This window comes from Physella acuta, unplaced genomic scaffold (assembly GCF_028476545.2).
Source record: "Physella acuta isolate Inbredline_101_S28 unplaced genomic scaffold, ASM2847654v3 ptg000565l, whole genome shotgun sequence".
NCBI classification, from domain to species: Eukaryota; Metazoa; Mollusca; class Gastropoda; family Physidae; genus Physella; species Physella acuta.
In genome coordinates, this window is record NW_026732084.1 from 106,452 (window position 1) to 123,368 (window position 16,917).

General features: G+C 35.4%; 2 protein-coding genes across 7 annotated transcripts in view; one reads left to right on the top strand and one right to left on the bottom strand.

Moving 5' to 3' along the window:
- Nucleotides 1-2,084: 2,084 nt before the first annotated feature.
- LOC131946609 (U6 snRNA-associated Sm-like protein LSm6) lies at nt 2,085-14,579 on the top strand. 6 transcript variants are annotated; one of them, XM_059307505.1, is made up of 4 exons: nt 2,085-2,192; nt 12,381-12,483; nt 12,938-13,051; nt 14,442-14,579. In XM_059307505.1, exons 1-4 carry the CDS (start codon nt 2,100-2,102, stop codon nt 14,471-14,473), a joined length of 342 nt encoding a protein of 113 aa, XP_059163488.1. In that variant the 5' UTR covers nt 2,085-2,099; the 3' UTR covers nt 14,474-14,579. The 6 variants fall into 6 exon arrangements, with proteins under 6 accessions (XP_059163488.1, XP_059163489.1, XP_059163491.1 ...); XM_059307506.1 differs by having other exon boundaries at nt 2,100-2,244; XM_059307508.1 differs by having other exon boundaries at nt 2,121-2,244; nt 12,369-12,483.
- Nucleotides 14,580-14,585: 6 nt separating this feature from the next.
- Nucleotides 14,586-16,917, bottom strand: part of LOC131946611 (ATP synthase membrane subunit K, mitochondrial) — a 31,777-nt gene continuing 29,445 nt past the window's right edge. Inside the window, exon 4 of the transcript XR_009387725.1 lies at nt 14,586-14,717. The gene's annotated coding sequence lies outside the window, so the exon portion shown is untranslated. The remainder of the gene's footprint in view (nt 14,718-16,917) is intronic.

Here is a 16,917-nt window from a genome sequence, read left to right on the forward strand (position 1 = left end):
ACTTTTGGGGGTGGGGGTGGTAGCGATATGCCTAGAGAGGAAGAGAGGGGGCTGCATACCCGTGCTCCGCCACGGTGAATCATTTAATTCATTCAGCGCCGCACGTATACCCGTGCTTCGCCATGGTGTGGGTATGGATATAACCTCAGAGTTTGCGGGTCCCCACATTGGGGCGGATATTCCTTCAGCGCAATGCGCTGCACGCGCGTGTCGATAACGCTCTTGTGTGAATATGGATGTTCATGAAAATTAAATTACGGTAAAAAGATTGAGAGCCAACGCTCTCACGAACGGAATGACTGACACACTACCACCAGTGTTATATCTATAATATAAGCGGGCTGGCAGTGTGTCAGTCATTCCGTCATCGCTATATATTTTGAAAGTCTCTCCTAGGGCACGGACGGCCGAGTAAACGTGGTGTTTGACAGCGGTTTAAATTACGCCTTGGGTTCAAGTCTCTGCCTGGGTCAGAGTTTCTTCTAGGCATCTCTTCGGGGGGGGGGGGGGGGGGCTTTGCCCCCCCCCCCCCAAAATGTTTACCCTAACCCCCGAACGAAATGAAATTTATATAATTTATATAGAAAATATATACTTTTAACAGTGTCCGCCCCCCCCCCCCCCGAAGAAAGTTTACCGCCCCCCCCCCCCCCGAAAATTTCAAGTGCCCCCCCGGAGAAAAAAGTCTGGAAGAAACACTGGCCTGGGTACGTTCGTGAGAGCGTTGGCTCTCCATTCTTTTTTACCTTAGCTTCATTTTCGTGAATATCCTAATTCGCACCAAAGGGCTACCGACACCCGCGCGCAGCGCGGTGCGCTGAAAAAATATCCGCCCCGATACCGGGATCCCCGGTAATATCCATATCTACACCGTAGCGAAGCGCGCAGCGCGGTAAGCTCTTAGGAGACCGACAGCGCGGTGCGCTAAAGAAATATCCGCCTCAGTGCGGAGACTCTGAGGTAATATCCAGATCCATATCCACACTGTAGCGAAGCATGGGTATATCCATATCCACAACTTATTCCGAAACTGTACAGCAGTTAAAAAAAACCGGGAGTGATCTCCCCTAAACTTTCTCGAATATTCTTACATAAAATAACAGGGGATGGGAACTCGGGCTATAGACATGATTTTTAATCCATTTTAAATACTTAAAGTTTTTAAAATAGAATAAAATCTCGTAGACAAATTAATTGCACACCATGTGAACGCCAAATAAAAAAGCGCATAATAGTGTGCAATATTATTAGTACTTTTAAAATTTACATTAGTTTTTTGAGAAATCGGAAGTAGCGTAAATTACTACTTCCGGTCAACGGAAATTACTCAAAATTTAACAGAAGGTAGACACTTAGATGTTTTACTTACATGTGAAATTTCAATGATCTATCTGAAATAGTATTCAAGTTATAGGCTTTTGAAAAATTCAAAGTAGAAAAAGTACCACTTCCGGTTATCGGAAATCGCTCAAAAGTTGATACGGATCTACGATTTTGATAAAATACTTATATATGAAATTTCATCAACCTAGCTGTAACGGTACTCAAGTTATCGTGTTTACCCACGGACACACACACAGACACACACACAGACATACGGACAGAATTGCAAAGCCCGGTTTTTCAGACTGGATTACGCATAAAACCTCTTAGTTTTGATAAATCTGGATTGATAATTTTTGCCCGATTAAAATAAGTCCTCTAAACTTCGGATGTGATGAAGGACTGAGGTGTAATACGGTGAAAATTGTTAAAATTTCAAGTGATTTTTGTGCACGATTACAATACTTTCTCTATACTTCGTATATACGAGAAAGTAAAAACAACAAAAAAAAAAACCAGTAAAACCATGACTTATAGATTAACTAAAGTTAAAAGTAGTAAGAATAACTAGAATAATGTTTAGTAGCAGCAATAATTAGCACATACACTTAAAATAATTAGAAATACAAAATAATTAGCAAAACAGTATTTAAAATGCAACTAAAATCAATCCTTGCACATTTTTAAACATTATGTATTAAAAATAATATGGCGGCAAATAAATGATGGTTTACAGTATTTCCAGTGGTTTCCGGAACGGCTCGACAGACTACGCCATGGTTTTACTGTTTTTTACTGCTGTACAGTTCCGGAATAATAACCGACGCTATATCGTGATTTTACCAGAGAGAGATTCACTGGTCACTAGGGTAGGGTAGAAGAATCTAGATCTATACTGTTTTCTTACTTTGCACTGATTGGGTAAGTAAAGATTTAGTAAAGTAAAGCCGACCCGCTGCGTATCATAGGCCTACGCCGCTATTTAGATCTAGTTTTTTTTTTTTTTTTTTTACTTTTCAGTAATTTATAATTTGTGAATTCGACAGTACCAATGCTGCCACTGAAAATATTTGCCCCACGTGAAAGCAGCCTCCTCTTAGTTACCTCCTCTAAGTTTAAAATCGTTATAAACTAAATTATCTGCCCCTAATAGCCGTCACTAAACCCGTCTCTATGATTGTAAAATGTAAACAGCGTGACCACAGCTCACCAGACAATGTGGGGGTGGGGTGGGGGTGGTAGTGATAGTGATAGAGAGAAAGAGAGGGGACTGCAAGGAGGTGCTTGCAGCTTGTTAAAACGTTTTTAACACGTTTTTCTTAACTCAGCTTCGCGTTTGTTTGTTTGTTTGGATGTTTGTTGTTAAAATTGACATCGAAAATTAGCCCACTTCTGATTGCTCTATAGACCTGAAATTTGGCATGCATGCTACTTTCGCCTAACAATTTCAGATGCAATCATAAAAACTAGCAATTAGTGACCGTAATTAGCTTAATTTAATTACGCCCCAAGGACCATAAAATTGAGGACATGATTTCTAAAGATACCGACAAGACTGGAGGCCTATTGACCCAGTTACTTCGGCCCCAATCGATGTGAGCGCGCTGGCCGTGATCGTATAGTGGTTAGTACTGCGCGTTGTGGCCGCGACAACCCAGGTTCGAATCCTGGTCGCTCAAGTTTTTAGTCCGTGTATTTATAAACACTTTTTTAAAAACCACGTTTTTCATGTGTAGCAACGGACTAAAAAGGAGAAAATAAAATACTTAAAAAAAAACTTTTTAAAAAACCACGTTTTTCGTGTGGACTAAAAAGTAGAAAATAAAATTTTCTTTTGTGCTTCCTCGAGCTGTGCAGGTTCTTGTGATGACTGACAAAAAACGTGGGTCGGACAGATGGGTCGGGAAATTTGATGGTGAACGTACCCACGTTTTTTGTCAGTCATCACAAGAACCTGCACAGCTCGAGGAAGCACAAAAGAAAATTTTATTTTCTACTTTTTAGTCCACACGAAAAACGTGGTTTTTTAAAAAGTTTTTTTTTAAGTATTTTATTCTTAACTCAGCTTCGCGTTTGTTTGTTTGTTTGGATGTTTGTTGTTAAAATTGACATCGAAAATTAGCCCACTTCTGATTGCTCTAGAGACCTGAAATTTGGCATGCATGCTACTTTCGCCTAACAATTTCAGATGCAATCATAAAAACTAGCAATTAGTGACCGTAATTAGCTTAATTTAATTACGCCCCAAGGACCATAAAATTGAGGACATGATTTCTAAAGATACCGACAAGACTGCAGTCCTATTGACACAGTTACTTCGGCCCCAATCGATGTGAGCGCGCTGGCCGTGATCGTATAGTGGTTAGTACTTCGCGTTGTGGCCGCGACAACCCAGGTTCGAATCCTGGTCGCTCAAGATTTTTAGTCCGTGTATTTATAAACACTTTTTTAAAAACCACGTTTTTCATGTGTAGCAACGGACTAAAAAGGAGAAAATAAAATACTTAAAAAAAAACTTTTTAAAAAACCACGTTTTTCTTGTGGACTAAAAAGTAGAAAATAACTATTTACATACATTTGATGACAAAAAACGTGGGTCGGGCAGATGGGTCGGGAAATTTGATGGTGAACGTACCCACGTTTTTTGTCATCAAATGTATGTAAATAGTTATTTTCTACTTTTTAGTCCACAAGAAAAACGTGGTTTTTTAAAAAGTTTTTTTTTAAGTATTTTATTTTCTAATGGCTCCCAGAAGAGAATTATATATATAGATAGTATATAGACTACCAAATACTAATATTATAGACTAATATAGACTCTAGCTAGATCTAGACTGGTAGTGGTAATCTATCGGTTTTGGTGCGTAAAATTTAAAATGATTTTTACTTTTTACTAAAATCGGCTGAGGCTAGATCTAGTCTAGATTCTAGATCTAGGACAATCTAGGGTAAAATCTTAGTTTAGCGTAGTAAATTCCAACGTAGCTAATAGATTTAGTAATGTGCGATGAAGGTACCTAATGAATATTTCTTTCATTTGGCCATATTTATGTCATATTTTACATAATATAAGAGGTAATTTGAATAACAAATCACAATCCAAGACCAAACCAGTCATAAATAATATTATATTATTTATGACTGGTTTGGTCTTGGATAATATCTTATAATAAATATCCTGGAATAAACTTTAAACTACCCCGTTCGAGACAACAATGAGTAAATACAAGCAGCGACCATGTTTCATAAACAATAATTGAGTAGTTTCCCTTGAAAAATTGTCTTTTGTGTTGATTTTATGATTTAATATGATTTTTTGTATTGTTTTAATATATGCCTGTATAGTAATTTTTCTTTATTTTCAATATAGTTGACATGAATGACTTATAGTAGACAGTAGACTAATAGACCTTTTCAGACTTAATAGTGTGCATCCAAGACCACAACAATTGTTGGGAGGTCAAACTTTTGAACACTTTATAGTTTATTTCCAGTAATCAAATCAATATTAGATCGCTCATAACTGACGTCGCTCTTAAGATAGTAATGACAGCGTGCATTATTACAGAACAAACATGAACATATTGTTTCAGATAGAAATTGTGATTTGTGGTGGGGAGAGGTTAAGTAGAACTCAGCGATGTGATTTTGGAGACGGGTCAGGTTTTTTTTTTTCTTCTGAAAACGGGATGGTTGTGGGAGAAAGACCAGCTGTAGAAGTATGACGCGTCATTCATTGGTGATCCATTTTCTCAGTGGGGACGATAGAACTATTAAGAAGGGTCAAGAAATGTAAAAAAGCATGCTGAGTCGCATTTCTTGAACCCCACCTTTTCATTCCCCCACCGTTTTGCCAAATGTCTTAAACTAGCAGGCTTGCAACATTTGTGATGATTCGTTTTGAGCAAGGTATACGTATACTAATACTTATTTATCGTTATTTTGATTGAATAAAGCATTATAGAGGTTCTCCGTCAACCACCTAGGTATTTATCCTCATTCACCTCTTTTCATGATACCGACACGTCATAATTTGCGGAGCCGTCTGAGTTGACGTCACAAATCTTCACTCACTCCCGTAGCAAATCATATGTGACATCATTTATGGACAACCCCATATCACTCACTTGGGTAATTGATATTGGCAATTTGACAACAAAGGATAACCAAAATGTGTCTGGCAGGTGGAGACTTGCGATAGACTATAATGACAACAAGCACTTAAAGGGTGGACTGGCTCATTGTTTTAGATGATGTTTTACGAGGGAAGCTGGTGGATAATACATTTTGTCTCTCTGTATATATAAGTGATGACAACAAACATTTAATGTTGTCAAAATTATGGTTAGAGATCTTGTGACATTGACAACAAAAATATGGCAGAGGTTGGGGTTTAATTAAGGTAAAGAGAAGTAAAAAAATGTCATAAGTTACGATAGAATCACTAATTGATGAAAAGAAAAACCTGAAATGAAAATAGTGAACATTCAAACAATAAGAAAAAACTCAAACTATATAGTAATAGTAAGATCAAATAAGCATTAGTAAAAAAAAAGTGATTTAATACATGGATACAAGTTGCATCTCACAATGCTTCTAGAATTAATAAAGTTGTTTGTTAGGAAATACAGTTTTTAAAGGGCAGAATTTTAAAAAAAAATGCTTTGTAATACGGACTATACAACAAGACAATCATATTTAAATATATTTTCATACGAATAGAAATGAAAGGGAAGCTACTCTAAATAACATTTTCTTCAGATGACTGCTGTTTTAATATCAAATTTACATTCTCGAACATGGTTGATAAAAATTAATTTCAGGATACTTAAATTGATTTAACCATAAATAGTGATCTATTATTCAATTATCTATAATATTTTATCAAAATATACGAAAATATACTCATATTTAATGACATATTCATTAATTCACTCTCTCTCACATTACTAGTTTTGGTCGAATTTACGATGCTAAACTAAGATTTTACCCAGTCTAGATCTAGACTCTAGGTCTATTATTTATTAATGTGCGAAAAAAGTTGCCTCTTTGTAATGTCAAGGCTTTTAATAAAAGTATAATTACTTATACTAATATATATAGACTATAGTATATAGGCCTAGTAGTTAATAGTTTTAGTATATCACTATATATTGACTATATTGTGATATAGATCTATTCCTGTCAAATATTATAGATAACTGAATGATGAACAAAAATCAATGGCTAAATATTTTAAAAAAATAGTCCTAATATATTAATTATTTATATAATATAGATGTACTAAATAATACTAAATATATAGGCACGAAATTAACTTTAAACTCATAAACTGCAGTGTTTGCGAGCAGGATTTGCCAGCTATATAAAAAGTGGCCATCTGTAAGTTACCCATGAATCTCTAACTAATACTAGATCTAAGTTAATAACTATAATTTTATTTTAAAAAAAAACTTAAACAATATGGCTGCTAAAATTTTAGGTAATCTATCGCTTTAAGTACGTAAAATCGGCCGCGGCTAGTAATGTACGAAAAGGTTACCTCATTGTCAAGGCTTTAAATAGAAGTATATTGTGAAATATTTGTGTCAAATATTATAGATACCTAAATAATAAACCAAAATCAATGGCTAAATATATCAATATAGGCCAGAAATTAACTTAAAACAGCAGTGTTTGCAAGCAAGATTTGCTCTATAAACAGCAGCCATTTGTAAAATAGAGTGGCTTCCCCTGAATCTTCCACAAGGCCCTATAACTAAGACTATAACTAAAAGTTTAACAAAATGAAACTTAAACAAGATGGCTGCTATAGTAAATGAGCATGGTTGCATCTGATGAAAACATCGCCTGTCTTCATTTATTTCTGAAAAGTTTTAATTCAATTGTTTAAAAACAGGTACATGAATGAAACAAGGAAACATTTTTGTATTTTTCAAACATAAATCTTCCTCAAAATGTAAAATAATTAAAATTTAAGGAGTCACCGTTGCTGGCAATTTTACGTACCTAGCCTAACTAAAACGATAGATTAACAAATTTTAAAATGAGCTTGATTGCATATGATGACTGATGAAAACATCACTAATCACTAGATCTAGTCTTTATTTTTTACTGAAAAGTTTTAATACAATTGTTTAAAAACAGGTACATTAATGAAACTGAAACATTTTTGTAACTTTCAAAACATAAAACCTAAAAATGTGAAATAATTTTTTTCACATTGTAGTCTCGGCTGATTTTATAATATGTAGGCCTACCTAAAACGATAGATTACCAATACATAGACTTAAGTACAGATTTAGATTTGTAAATAAATTACTGTAGGGCCTAAAAATATAATATTATTTAATATTTAAATTAAAGCTGCATTTGCGAGAGCAGTCCGCTAAAACTTGTAACCTTGTAACTCAATTTTGACCATATTTTAATGCAGTGATTTCGTTCAAATTTTCCAAAGACATTTCACTTCGATGACAATACAAGTCTATCTGTTTTTTAATTTGATAAGATGTTATATTGGTCATTAAAAATTAATTAAAAGTTTTGAAATTAAGGGGAGATAACAAAATTAAATCACTTGATAGATTACTATATCAATAACGGAAGGCGGAATAACTAGCTAGACTCTATCACTGAGCTGTGGTTCACACTGAAAGTTTGCGATTGTAAGCCAGTCAAGTTAGTTTGATCAGCTTGCAAATATTTTTAGTCATGTCTATTTCATAAATTAGGAATCTCTAAAAAGTAGAAAAGTAAACAAATATGAACAAAACTTTATAACAACAAATGCATGGAAAACAAGAAAATAAAACATCTGCTTTCTTGCAAAAAAGCTTTGGTCGCAAAAATATGTAAAAGATCTTATATATGTGTGTGTGTATATATATGGTCAGGGGCAGGGATGGGATCTTAATGTTGCAACCCAAGTTTAGATATTGCCAACTGTTTGCTAATTGACTGAAGTAGATGGTGGCATCAAGGTTGTATTGCAGTGTCTGTCGCATTAAATTCTTAAAGGACAGACTGGTCAGTTGAGAGAGGCTGATCTCTTGTATGATAAGACTAGTATGTTGAGAGACTGATCTCTTGTATGGTTAGGCTGGTCAGTTGAGAGAGACTGATGTCTGACTCTTACATGGTAAGACTGGTCAGTTGAGAGAGGCTGATTTCTTGTATGGTAAGACTGGTGTGTTGAGAGAGGCTGATCACCTGTTTGGCAAAACTAGTTAGTCAAGAGAAGCTGATCTCTTGTATGGTAAGACTGGTCAGTTGAGAGAGGCTGATCTCTTGTATGGTTAGGCTGGTCAGTTGAGAGAGGCTGATCTCCTTGTATTGTTAGGCTGGTCAGTTGAGAGAGAGGTTGGTCTGTTGAGAGAGGCTGAACTCTTGTATGATAAGACTGGTCTGTTAAGAGGGGCTGATCTGCTGAGAGAGGCTGGTATCTTAAAAGATGAAACTGATCTTTTGTTGGTAAGTCAGACTTATATGTTTTTGTGATTACAGAAATGATACAATTTGTCTGTTGCTTCACAGCTTGAGATTGCCAACTAAGTTTAAGCAGCCTTCTCCCTCTCATGTATGGCAGCATCTGTAAATAAAATTTCAGAGTCATCTGAAATCTCAACATGTAATACTTATCATTATAGTATGCTAATTACTTAGCCACAATTTTAATGTGGTAATTATTGCAGTATGCTTGTTGTTTATTAAACCGAATAGCAGTGGCGTAGCTACCGTAAAGCTAGCGTAAGCAAGGCATAGGAGCCCAAGGCATTTAGGGGCCCTTTGTCCTCTTAAAAACTTTCTTAAATATTTCTTTTATATAATTAAATTTAAAAATAAAATGAAAATTCCGTTTCTTTTCTATTGTAGAAATAATATATATATGTGTATATATATATATATATATATATAATTCTCTTCTGGGAGACGTTAGAAAACAAGCTATAAGCGCGCCGAGCAGTCCCCTCTTTTCCTCTCTAGGCATATCGCAACCACCCCCACATTCACATGGTCTGGTGAGTTGTAGTTCACGCTAAATGTTTACATCGTAGAGCCGGGTTTAGTGACGGCTATTAGGGGCAGATAATTTAGTTTAAAACTATTTTATACTTAGGGGAAGTAAGTGGAGGCTGCTTTCACGTGTGGGGGGGGGGGGGGGGGGGTAAGGGGTAGGGGGAAAGGAGGGTTTTAGTGTTTTAAAGCAAATATTTTCAGTGGCAGCATTGGTACTGTCGAATTCACAAATTATGAATTACTGAAAAGTAGAAAATAAAACAACTAAATAGCGGCGTATGATACGCCGCGGGTCGGCTCGTTTAATGTAATGTTCCAAAAAGGCCCCCCAGTCCTTTCTTACTTTACAAGTAGTGGGATTTAGTGGGGAAGGGGGGGGGGTCAAACAGGCCCCATCCTTAATAATATCACTATATCTTTACCTTAATGACATTTCATTTGTTGATCTAATTAATCTTTAATAAGTATGGCGCTATTAACACTATAAGTTTTTGGTTTTCGCCAAGAAACTTTGGGAAATCGTTGAGAATACGCCAAAGGAAGTGTTTTTTTTTTCCCCATTTTTCCTGAAAGAAACTTTGACTTTTGGGGAGGTTTCTGCCATTAAATTTTTCTTATTTCTGAGGGCAGTGCCCCGCCAGTAAGGCAGTGTGGTTTGCCACCCAGAGTTTTCCAGTGGCTATCTCTGCAACTGGGGTCCGTTGATTGGGTATCCGTCGCAGCGAGTCAGCGTTACTACTTGATTAAGTGGTCAAATTGCACGGGCGCATCAGCCGGCACCCCGGCGGTCGCCTATATTCGTTTTAATGAGCACCATACACTAGGGATATGTCGGGATACTAAAATCGATTACCAAATCGAATAAGGGGTGTCCTCTAGTGCAGGGGTCTCCAAATTACGGCCTGCGGGCCGGATGCGGCCCGCGAAGTCCTCTCATCCGGCCCGCAGAGATCTTTTTGTCCAAAGAAAAAATCGTTTGTTGGTGATACTGATGAACTTTGCGCCGAAAAATCAAAGACATGCCTGGAAGAAACTGGCCCCCGAACTGAAATTTAATAGTTAATGCGGCCCTCGGACTGAAAAGTTTGGAGACCCCTGCTCTAGTGCAACAGCAGTAGTAACGGTTGGGCTCCCGAGTTTCTCTGCGGCTACCTCAGTGCACGAGATCCGTTGATTGGACGTCCTGCAGAGTCAGGGGTGCTACTTGTTTCAACAGTCAAACTGCAACAGGGGCGGCTTTCGACGCCCTTGGCATACATATGACACCAATCACACAAATATTCTACAAGGGACAGAGGTTGCATCTGGCTACATACGGTAGTGTAACCAGTCACTCCTGCGACGCCCCTGACACCTAGGCGGTCGACAAAAGGTATTCAACTTCACAATAACGGAAGATGATTAACGTACACTCAATGCTTTCATACAGCACACCCAGGGGCGTCTGAGCGGTAGTGTGGAACAACCCGCGCCCCCGCAACAAAGTTCAGAAGAAAAAATAGCAGTGGCGTTACATTTTAACTAAACCTATCTCAGTTTTAGAAAACAAGGTTACATTTTAACTAAACCTATCTCAGTTTTAGAAAACAAGGTCACACAACTAAAAATACACAATTATTGGTAACGCGTTGATGAAACCCTTACAAATTATTTTGTTACCCTGGTATGTGGGACTAGATCACAGCAATGCGGTAGCTACGCTAGTTTGTTTAAACATTCTTTAACATTCCACTGTGATCGGGAAGATTGTGATGTCTATGATGGTTCTCATTATTTGCTCATTATGATGATGTTATTTTTAATGAAACAAATTTTAGATATGCCTATTGGGTCAGTAGCTTGGCCATTCTCAGAATCGAACATATAGAAGCAGCTGAAGTAGATCTCAATGGACTTCTTAATCAATTTGCAAAATTAAAAGCATGAAGAAAAAAAACAGATCTAAATAAATCAGATGTTATCCTACGTGTTAACTAAAGGTGTCACACCATCGTCCCCAACAATTTTGCATTTTCGGAGGGGTGTTAACCCTCTCCCACTAATCTTTATTATTTTATACAACTTAGTTTTGACAGTAAATTTTACAATGTCTTGTCATGGTGCCACTCCTAAATGTTGTCATCCTATGCGGACCGCACCTCTGTCCCCGCCTTGTGACGCTAGTGTGTTTGTTTACTTAAAAAACAAATTAACTGTAATTCCGTAACATTTTTACAAACTACATACTAACATAGTATAAATACACAATAAGGACGAATAAATTATAAAATGTACAGAATATTTTTATTTTTTTTATATCCTCCATCATAAGTAGCAGTTGATTTTTTCGTTTAACTCCATTGTAGCTTAAAGGCTGACAAAGTGGGCCCACTGATAATTTTTGTATAGGGGCCCAAAAATCCTAGCTACGCCACTGCCGAATAGTGATCTCAATATTAAGTAGGCTACCGCTTTACATTTAAATTTAAGTTCCAAGTAGTTTAATTTTGTTGTTTAATATGTAGGCCAAACATTTAGTAACTTACCTTATAAAATAAACCCTCAATCTAAAGCTAATAATGAATCAAAAATAATTATTGCACAAGTTTGTGGAAATTTAATAAGAACAATATTTTTAAAATTGATCTCTAGAATCTGTCTAGATTCTAGAATTTAGATTAAAATTTTAAAGCATTGTGAGCCTATTAAAATGCAAACAAAACAGTTTGGTTCTCGAAAATCTAACAGGAAATATGCTGTATTAAACAAATACTTATTGTCCATTATTCTTTAAAATGATAAAATGCAATAGAATAGTTTAACTTAATTAATCTAATATCCTTACCTATAAATACTTTGATTGCTGTGGTGCAAAATCATGTGATTGCATTGTGCCACTGCGTTGCTGATCAAAAGTATACTTTTATATGGGGAATTATACTGGCTTTTGATTTATATAAAAAACAGAAAATTGACATTTTTTTAGATAGACGTGTTGCGACCAAGAGCATCGATATATAAAGTTACATTTTTACAATAATATATAGATCTATTCACAGATTATTTTAAACATGAGCAGACGCCAGACACCTAGTGAATTTTTGAACCAAATCAGAGGGCGACCTGTTGTTGTTAAGTTGAACTCTGGAGTAGATTACAGAGGTAAAGATTAACACTTAACATTTAGGCATACTAAATTATTTTAATTAAGACATTTTTATGACAAATAAGAAATTTTATAGGTTTTTGAAAAAAAAGAATTATAAAACTATACACAGTTTACAAAGCTTAAGTAGGCTGTAGGCTAATGATCTTTTGATTGATTTTCACAAATGAAATGTAGCAAAATAGTGGATTATTTTTCAATATTAAGATATTTCTCTCCTTAAACTTAAAGAGGAAAGGTTAGCAATTAAGCTGTATATAATTTCAGAAAACTAATTTGATTATATGTTGTGAAATTCAGTTTGGTAAAAGGTTAGTTATAACTGTGCCTGCACTTAATTTATGTAGTTGTTTGTTTTTTTTGTATAGTTTTAGCAGGCTAGATTTTATTTAAAAAAATATTTTCATATTGTAAATTTAATACCTGACAGATTTATTTTATTGTTTATAGGGGTCTTGTCCTGTCTGGATGGTTATATGAATATTGCCCTTGAACAAACAGAAGAATATGTAAATGGCCAATTAAAAAACAAATATGGAGATGCTTTTATTCGTGGAAACAATGGTATGTTTGGCAAAATTGGTTGACAGTACAGTACATTTTAGGTAGTATGTTTGGGGAAATGTTTTTTTTTAATAAAACAAAATTAATTTTTTAAAATGGGGCTGGGGGTTGAATTTTAAAGACACCTTTAGAGAGGTACACCTTATGCACAGGTATAACCCGTATGTTAACTTAAAATATAAGAAAATGAAAACACAAATGAAATAGTCATTTTTAATACCTCCTAGTCACATAAATTGCACCTGGAATCTCTAACCTTCCCATAAATTAAAAATCCAAATCTCTGATAAAATGTTATATATAAAGCTTTTTTAGTATAATTTTGTTATCACAGAATGTGCAATCTATATTATCTAAGTTACAGCCACTTAAGTAATAATTTTCTACTGTTGCTGCTCTTATATTCCCAAATTGGGGATGGAGTGTTCTAGCGGTAGAGAGCTGGACTGCTAACCCGTACATCTCGAGTTCAAATCCAGGTTCAAGTCAGTAGACCATACCTGAGTCCACCCAACTCTGATGGGTACCTAACTCACATTAATGAAAGTAAAGGCGGCTGGGCATAGTGCTGACCACACTAATTCTTCATATGTGAGGTCACAGAAACAAGTGAACTCTACCTCACTGGCCCTATAGACCGCAGGTTTGAAAGGGAACTTTACTTATTCCCAAATTGATACCTTCAAGGTTTTATTTGATTTAGAAATATGATTATCAACTATTTGTATATTGTAAGGGGTCGTCCATAAATGATGTCACACTCGTAGGGGGGGGGGGAGGTCCGTAATTTTGTGACCGTGTGTGATGGGGGAGGGTTCAGATGTTGCGACGTCACACTTTTTGCATTATAAAAAGGCCATGTTAGAAAGATAATTTTAGACGTTATTTCGCGTTTTAGAAAACTGTTTGAATAAATTGTAATAGGAATTGATTAAAATACTCTATATCGACAGAGTTCAGACAAGATTTTGAAAAAATATCGATGTTTTACGAAAAATTCAACTGCAATTTTGAGGGGGGGGGGGGTCAGGTTGTTGGCCGGGGTGTGACGACATTTTAGGGGTGGGGGTCTGGCTTTTTGTGACGATGAGTGACGGAGGGGAGGGGGGAGGTAAAAACCATAAAAAAAAGCGTGACTTCATTTATGGATGACCCAATAAGTACGTCAACAAAACTACATACTTTATGAACATTGATATTTGTACCTGAAGTGGATGGGAGAATTCTTCACAATCTCAATAGGTTCAGTCTCAATAGGTGTTACTGAATTATGTAATCAGAGCAACATGTAAATGTATTTAGAAAAGGGTAGGAATAAACCTATTCTATTAATCATTAAAGTTTTAAATGCTTAGAATTTTTTTTCATAAATATTTTTTATTTTCCTCAGTTTTGTACATAAGTACACAAAAAAGAAGATAACAAATGATTCTTTCAAGATTTTAGGAGCATATATTTGCTTTTCAATTGAGGTAATTGAGTAAAAATAATTACTGTGGTTATACTTGGAATAAAAAACATGAACACATTACTGGCTTAGGGGTATTTCTTTATTATTTTTAATACATTACATGATGGTGTTTTAAAATTTGAAGTTTATCCAAGCTAGCATCCATACTAGTTATATGAGAAGTAACTCATGATATAGCTCAGCTACCCTTTTATGCTGAGGATGCAATTAAAAAAAAATAGTAGTGGCGTGCAGTCCAAATTCAAGGAAACAAGGTTTGCCTCATAAGAGTATCTAGTATTAAGTTTTACTTGAAGATACTTTCTGAGGACCACATGGCCTCCACCCCCAAAATATTGCTATGATTCTGTTGCTGCACTATCTGTATGACATTGTTTGGGCTCTTTCTTGTGTGCTTATATGCAAATTTTCTGCTAAAGCAGTGGCATAGCTACCGTAGAGCTAGCGTAAGCAAGCCATAGCGGCCCAAGGAAAATATGCTGTTGAAAATTTGTCATTGATTTTTTCTACTAGTTTTAACCTTAATCACAATTTGTTTGTTGTTGTACTTTATTTTTAATCAATATGCGGCAGCTAAAAGATTTTTTATTGTATGCCTGTCCTTTAAGCATTAATAAACATAATCATCCAATCGCCATGAAACATTGGAAAGTCATTTAGAATACTTCAGACAAACCTCAACTGACCGTGAGGAGCAGTGCTTCCCCCTTGAAGAAAAGCCACAAAGAAATTCTGTCTCCTGTAAAGTTTTCTGCCATTAAATTTTTTGTTAAAATTTATTAAAATATTCTGAAATTAGTAGACTGTCCAAGTACTTTTCCGCACTATCAGACGCAGATCATAAAATTCACTTGGTTTTTACAAGCTTTTATTAAACTCACTTCCTAGTCTGTCTGTCTAGATCGAAACGTCAGAGTGAAATTTCTGACAGATACGGTTCGCAGTTGGTACGTGGGTCAAGACATGAAGACAATGCAACATGACATCAAATTTGACTTAATTGGTTGCCTGATTAATTTTTTATGAATTAATTAAAATTTTGTCCAAATTAGTAGGCTGTCTCATCAAACTATTCCGCACAATTAGACACACGTCATCACGTTCAATAGGTGCGCAATGGTTTTTAGTCATGTAACTCTATTGTAAATAAAACATGTAAAGTACTAAAAAAAATTCATAACAAACGTTTCAATAACAAGCTATTATTATTGTTAAAGATATTTAAATAGTAGTGTATAATTTATTTTCTCCTTTATAGTGCATTATTACATAAAAGCTTGTTATTAAAACGTTTTTTATGAATTTTTTTTTTGCAAGCTTTTATTTAACTCTCTGTCGTCAGTCTGTCTAGATCTAAACGGCCGAGCGAAATTACGGGCACTTCTGACAGATACCGTTCGCGGTTGGTACGTGGGTCAAGGCATGAAGTCAATGCAACATGACATTAAATTTTACTTAATTGGTTGCGTAATTAATGTTTTAATGAATTAATTAAAATTGTGTCAAAATTAGTAAGCTTTCTCGTCAAACTATTCCGCACTATTATACACGCATCATCACGTTCATTAGGTGTGCACTGGTTTTTAGTCATGCAACACTATTGTCTAAAACAATTAAAGTAATGAATATTTTTTCTTATACGTTTTAACAAGCTTTTATGTAATAATGCACTAAAAAGTATAAAATAAATTATACACTACTATAACTATAAAGAAAAGCGTGAGTCACTTAAGTATCTATTGGATTTTTTTTACTAATCTAATATTTAGGATATATATAAAACTTCGTTTATCAATCTGAAACAGTACTCAAGTTATAGCCTTTTGAAACTAGAAGTAGAATAAGTTCCACTTTCGGTTATCGGAAATTGCTGAAAAGTTTATACAGAACTAGCTATAACGGTACTAAAGTTATCGTGTTTACAGACATACGGGGGGGGGGGGGGGAGGTACCAAGGCCCAAAAAAAAGCAAAATATATACAGAAAAAATGATTTTTCCCACTTAATTTAATAGAAATTAATTAGAGCGTGAAATAGTGTATTAAGAGCAATTTTGACAAATCCCGACAAGAATGGGGGCACCCAGAGCCGGCGTTAGGTATACGCGGGGCCTATGGCCAACCATCCGCGCGGGGCCTGCTTTTATCCATTATATATATATATATATATATATGCCTATATAATATGCGTGCACACATAATAACACATAAATGTTTTGGAGTTTATAAGCCAATGCCAAACTTCTCCCTTTAATAACCGATGGTTACCTCTCCCACGTTTTTACCCAATGTTCTTTGTCGTTTTTTTCCTTGCTAAGATATTAAATTAATATAAAAGTCAATTGATTTAGGTGTATCTAAAAAAAAGAGAGTGCACAGAATTTTAGACAAATCAT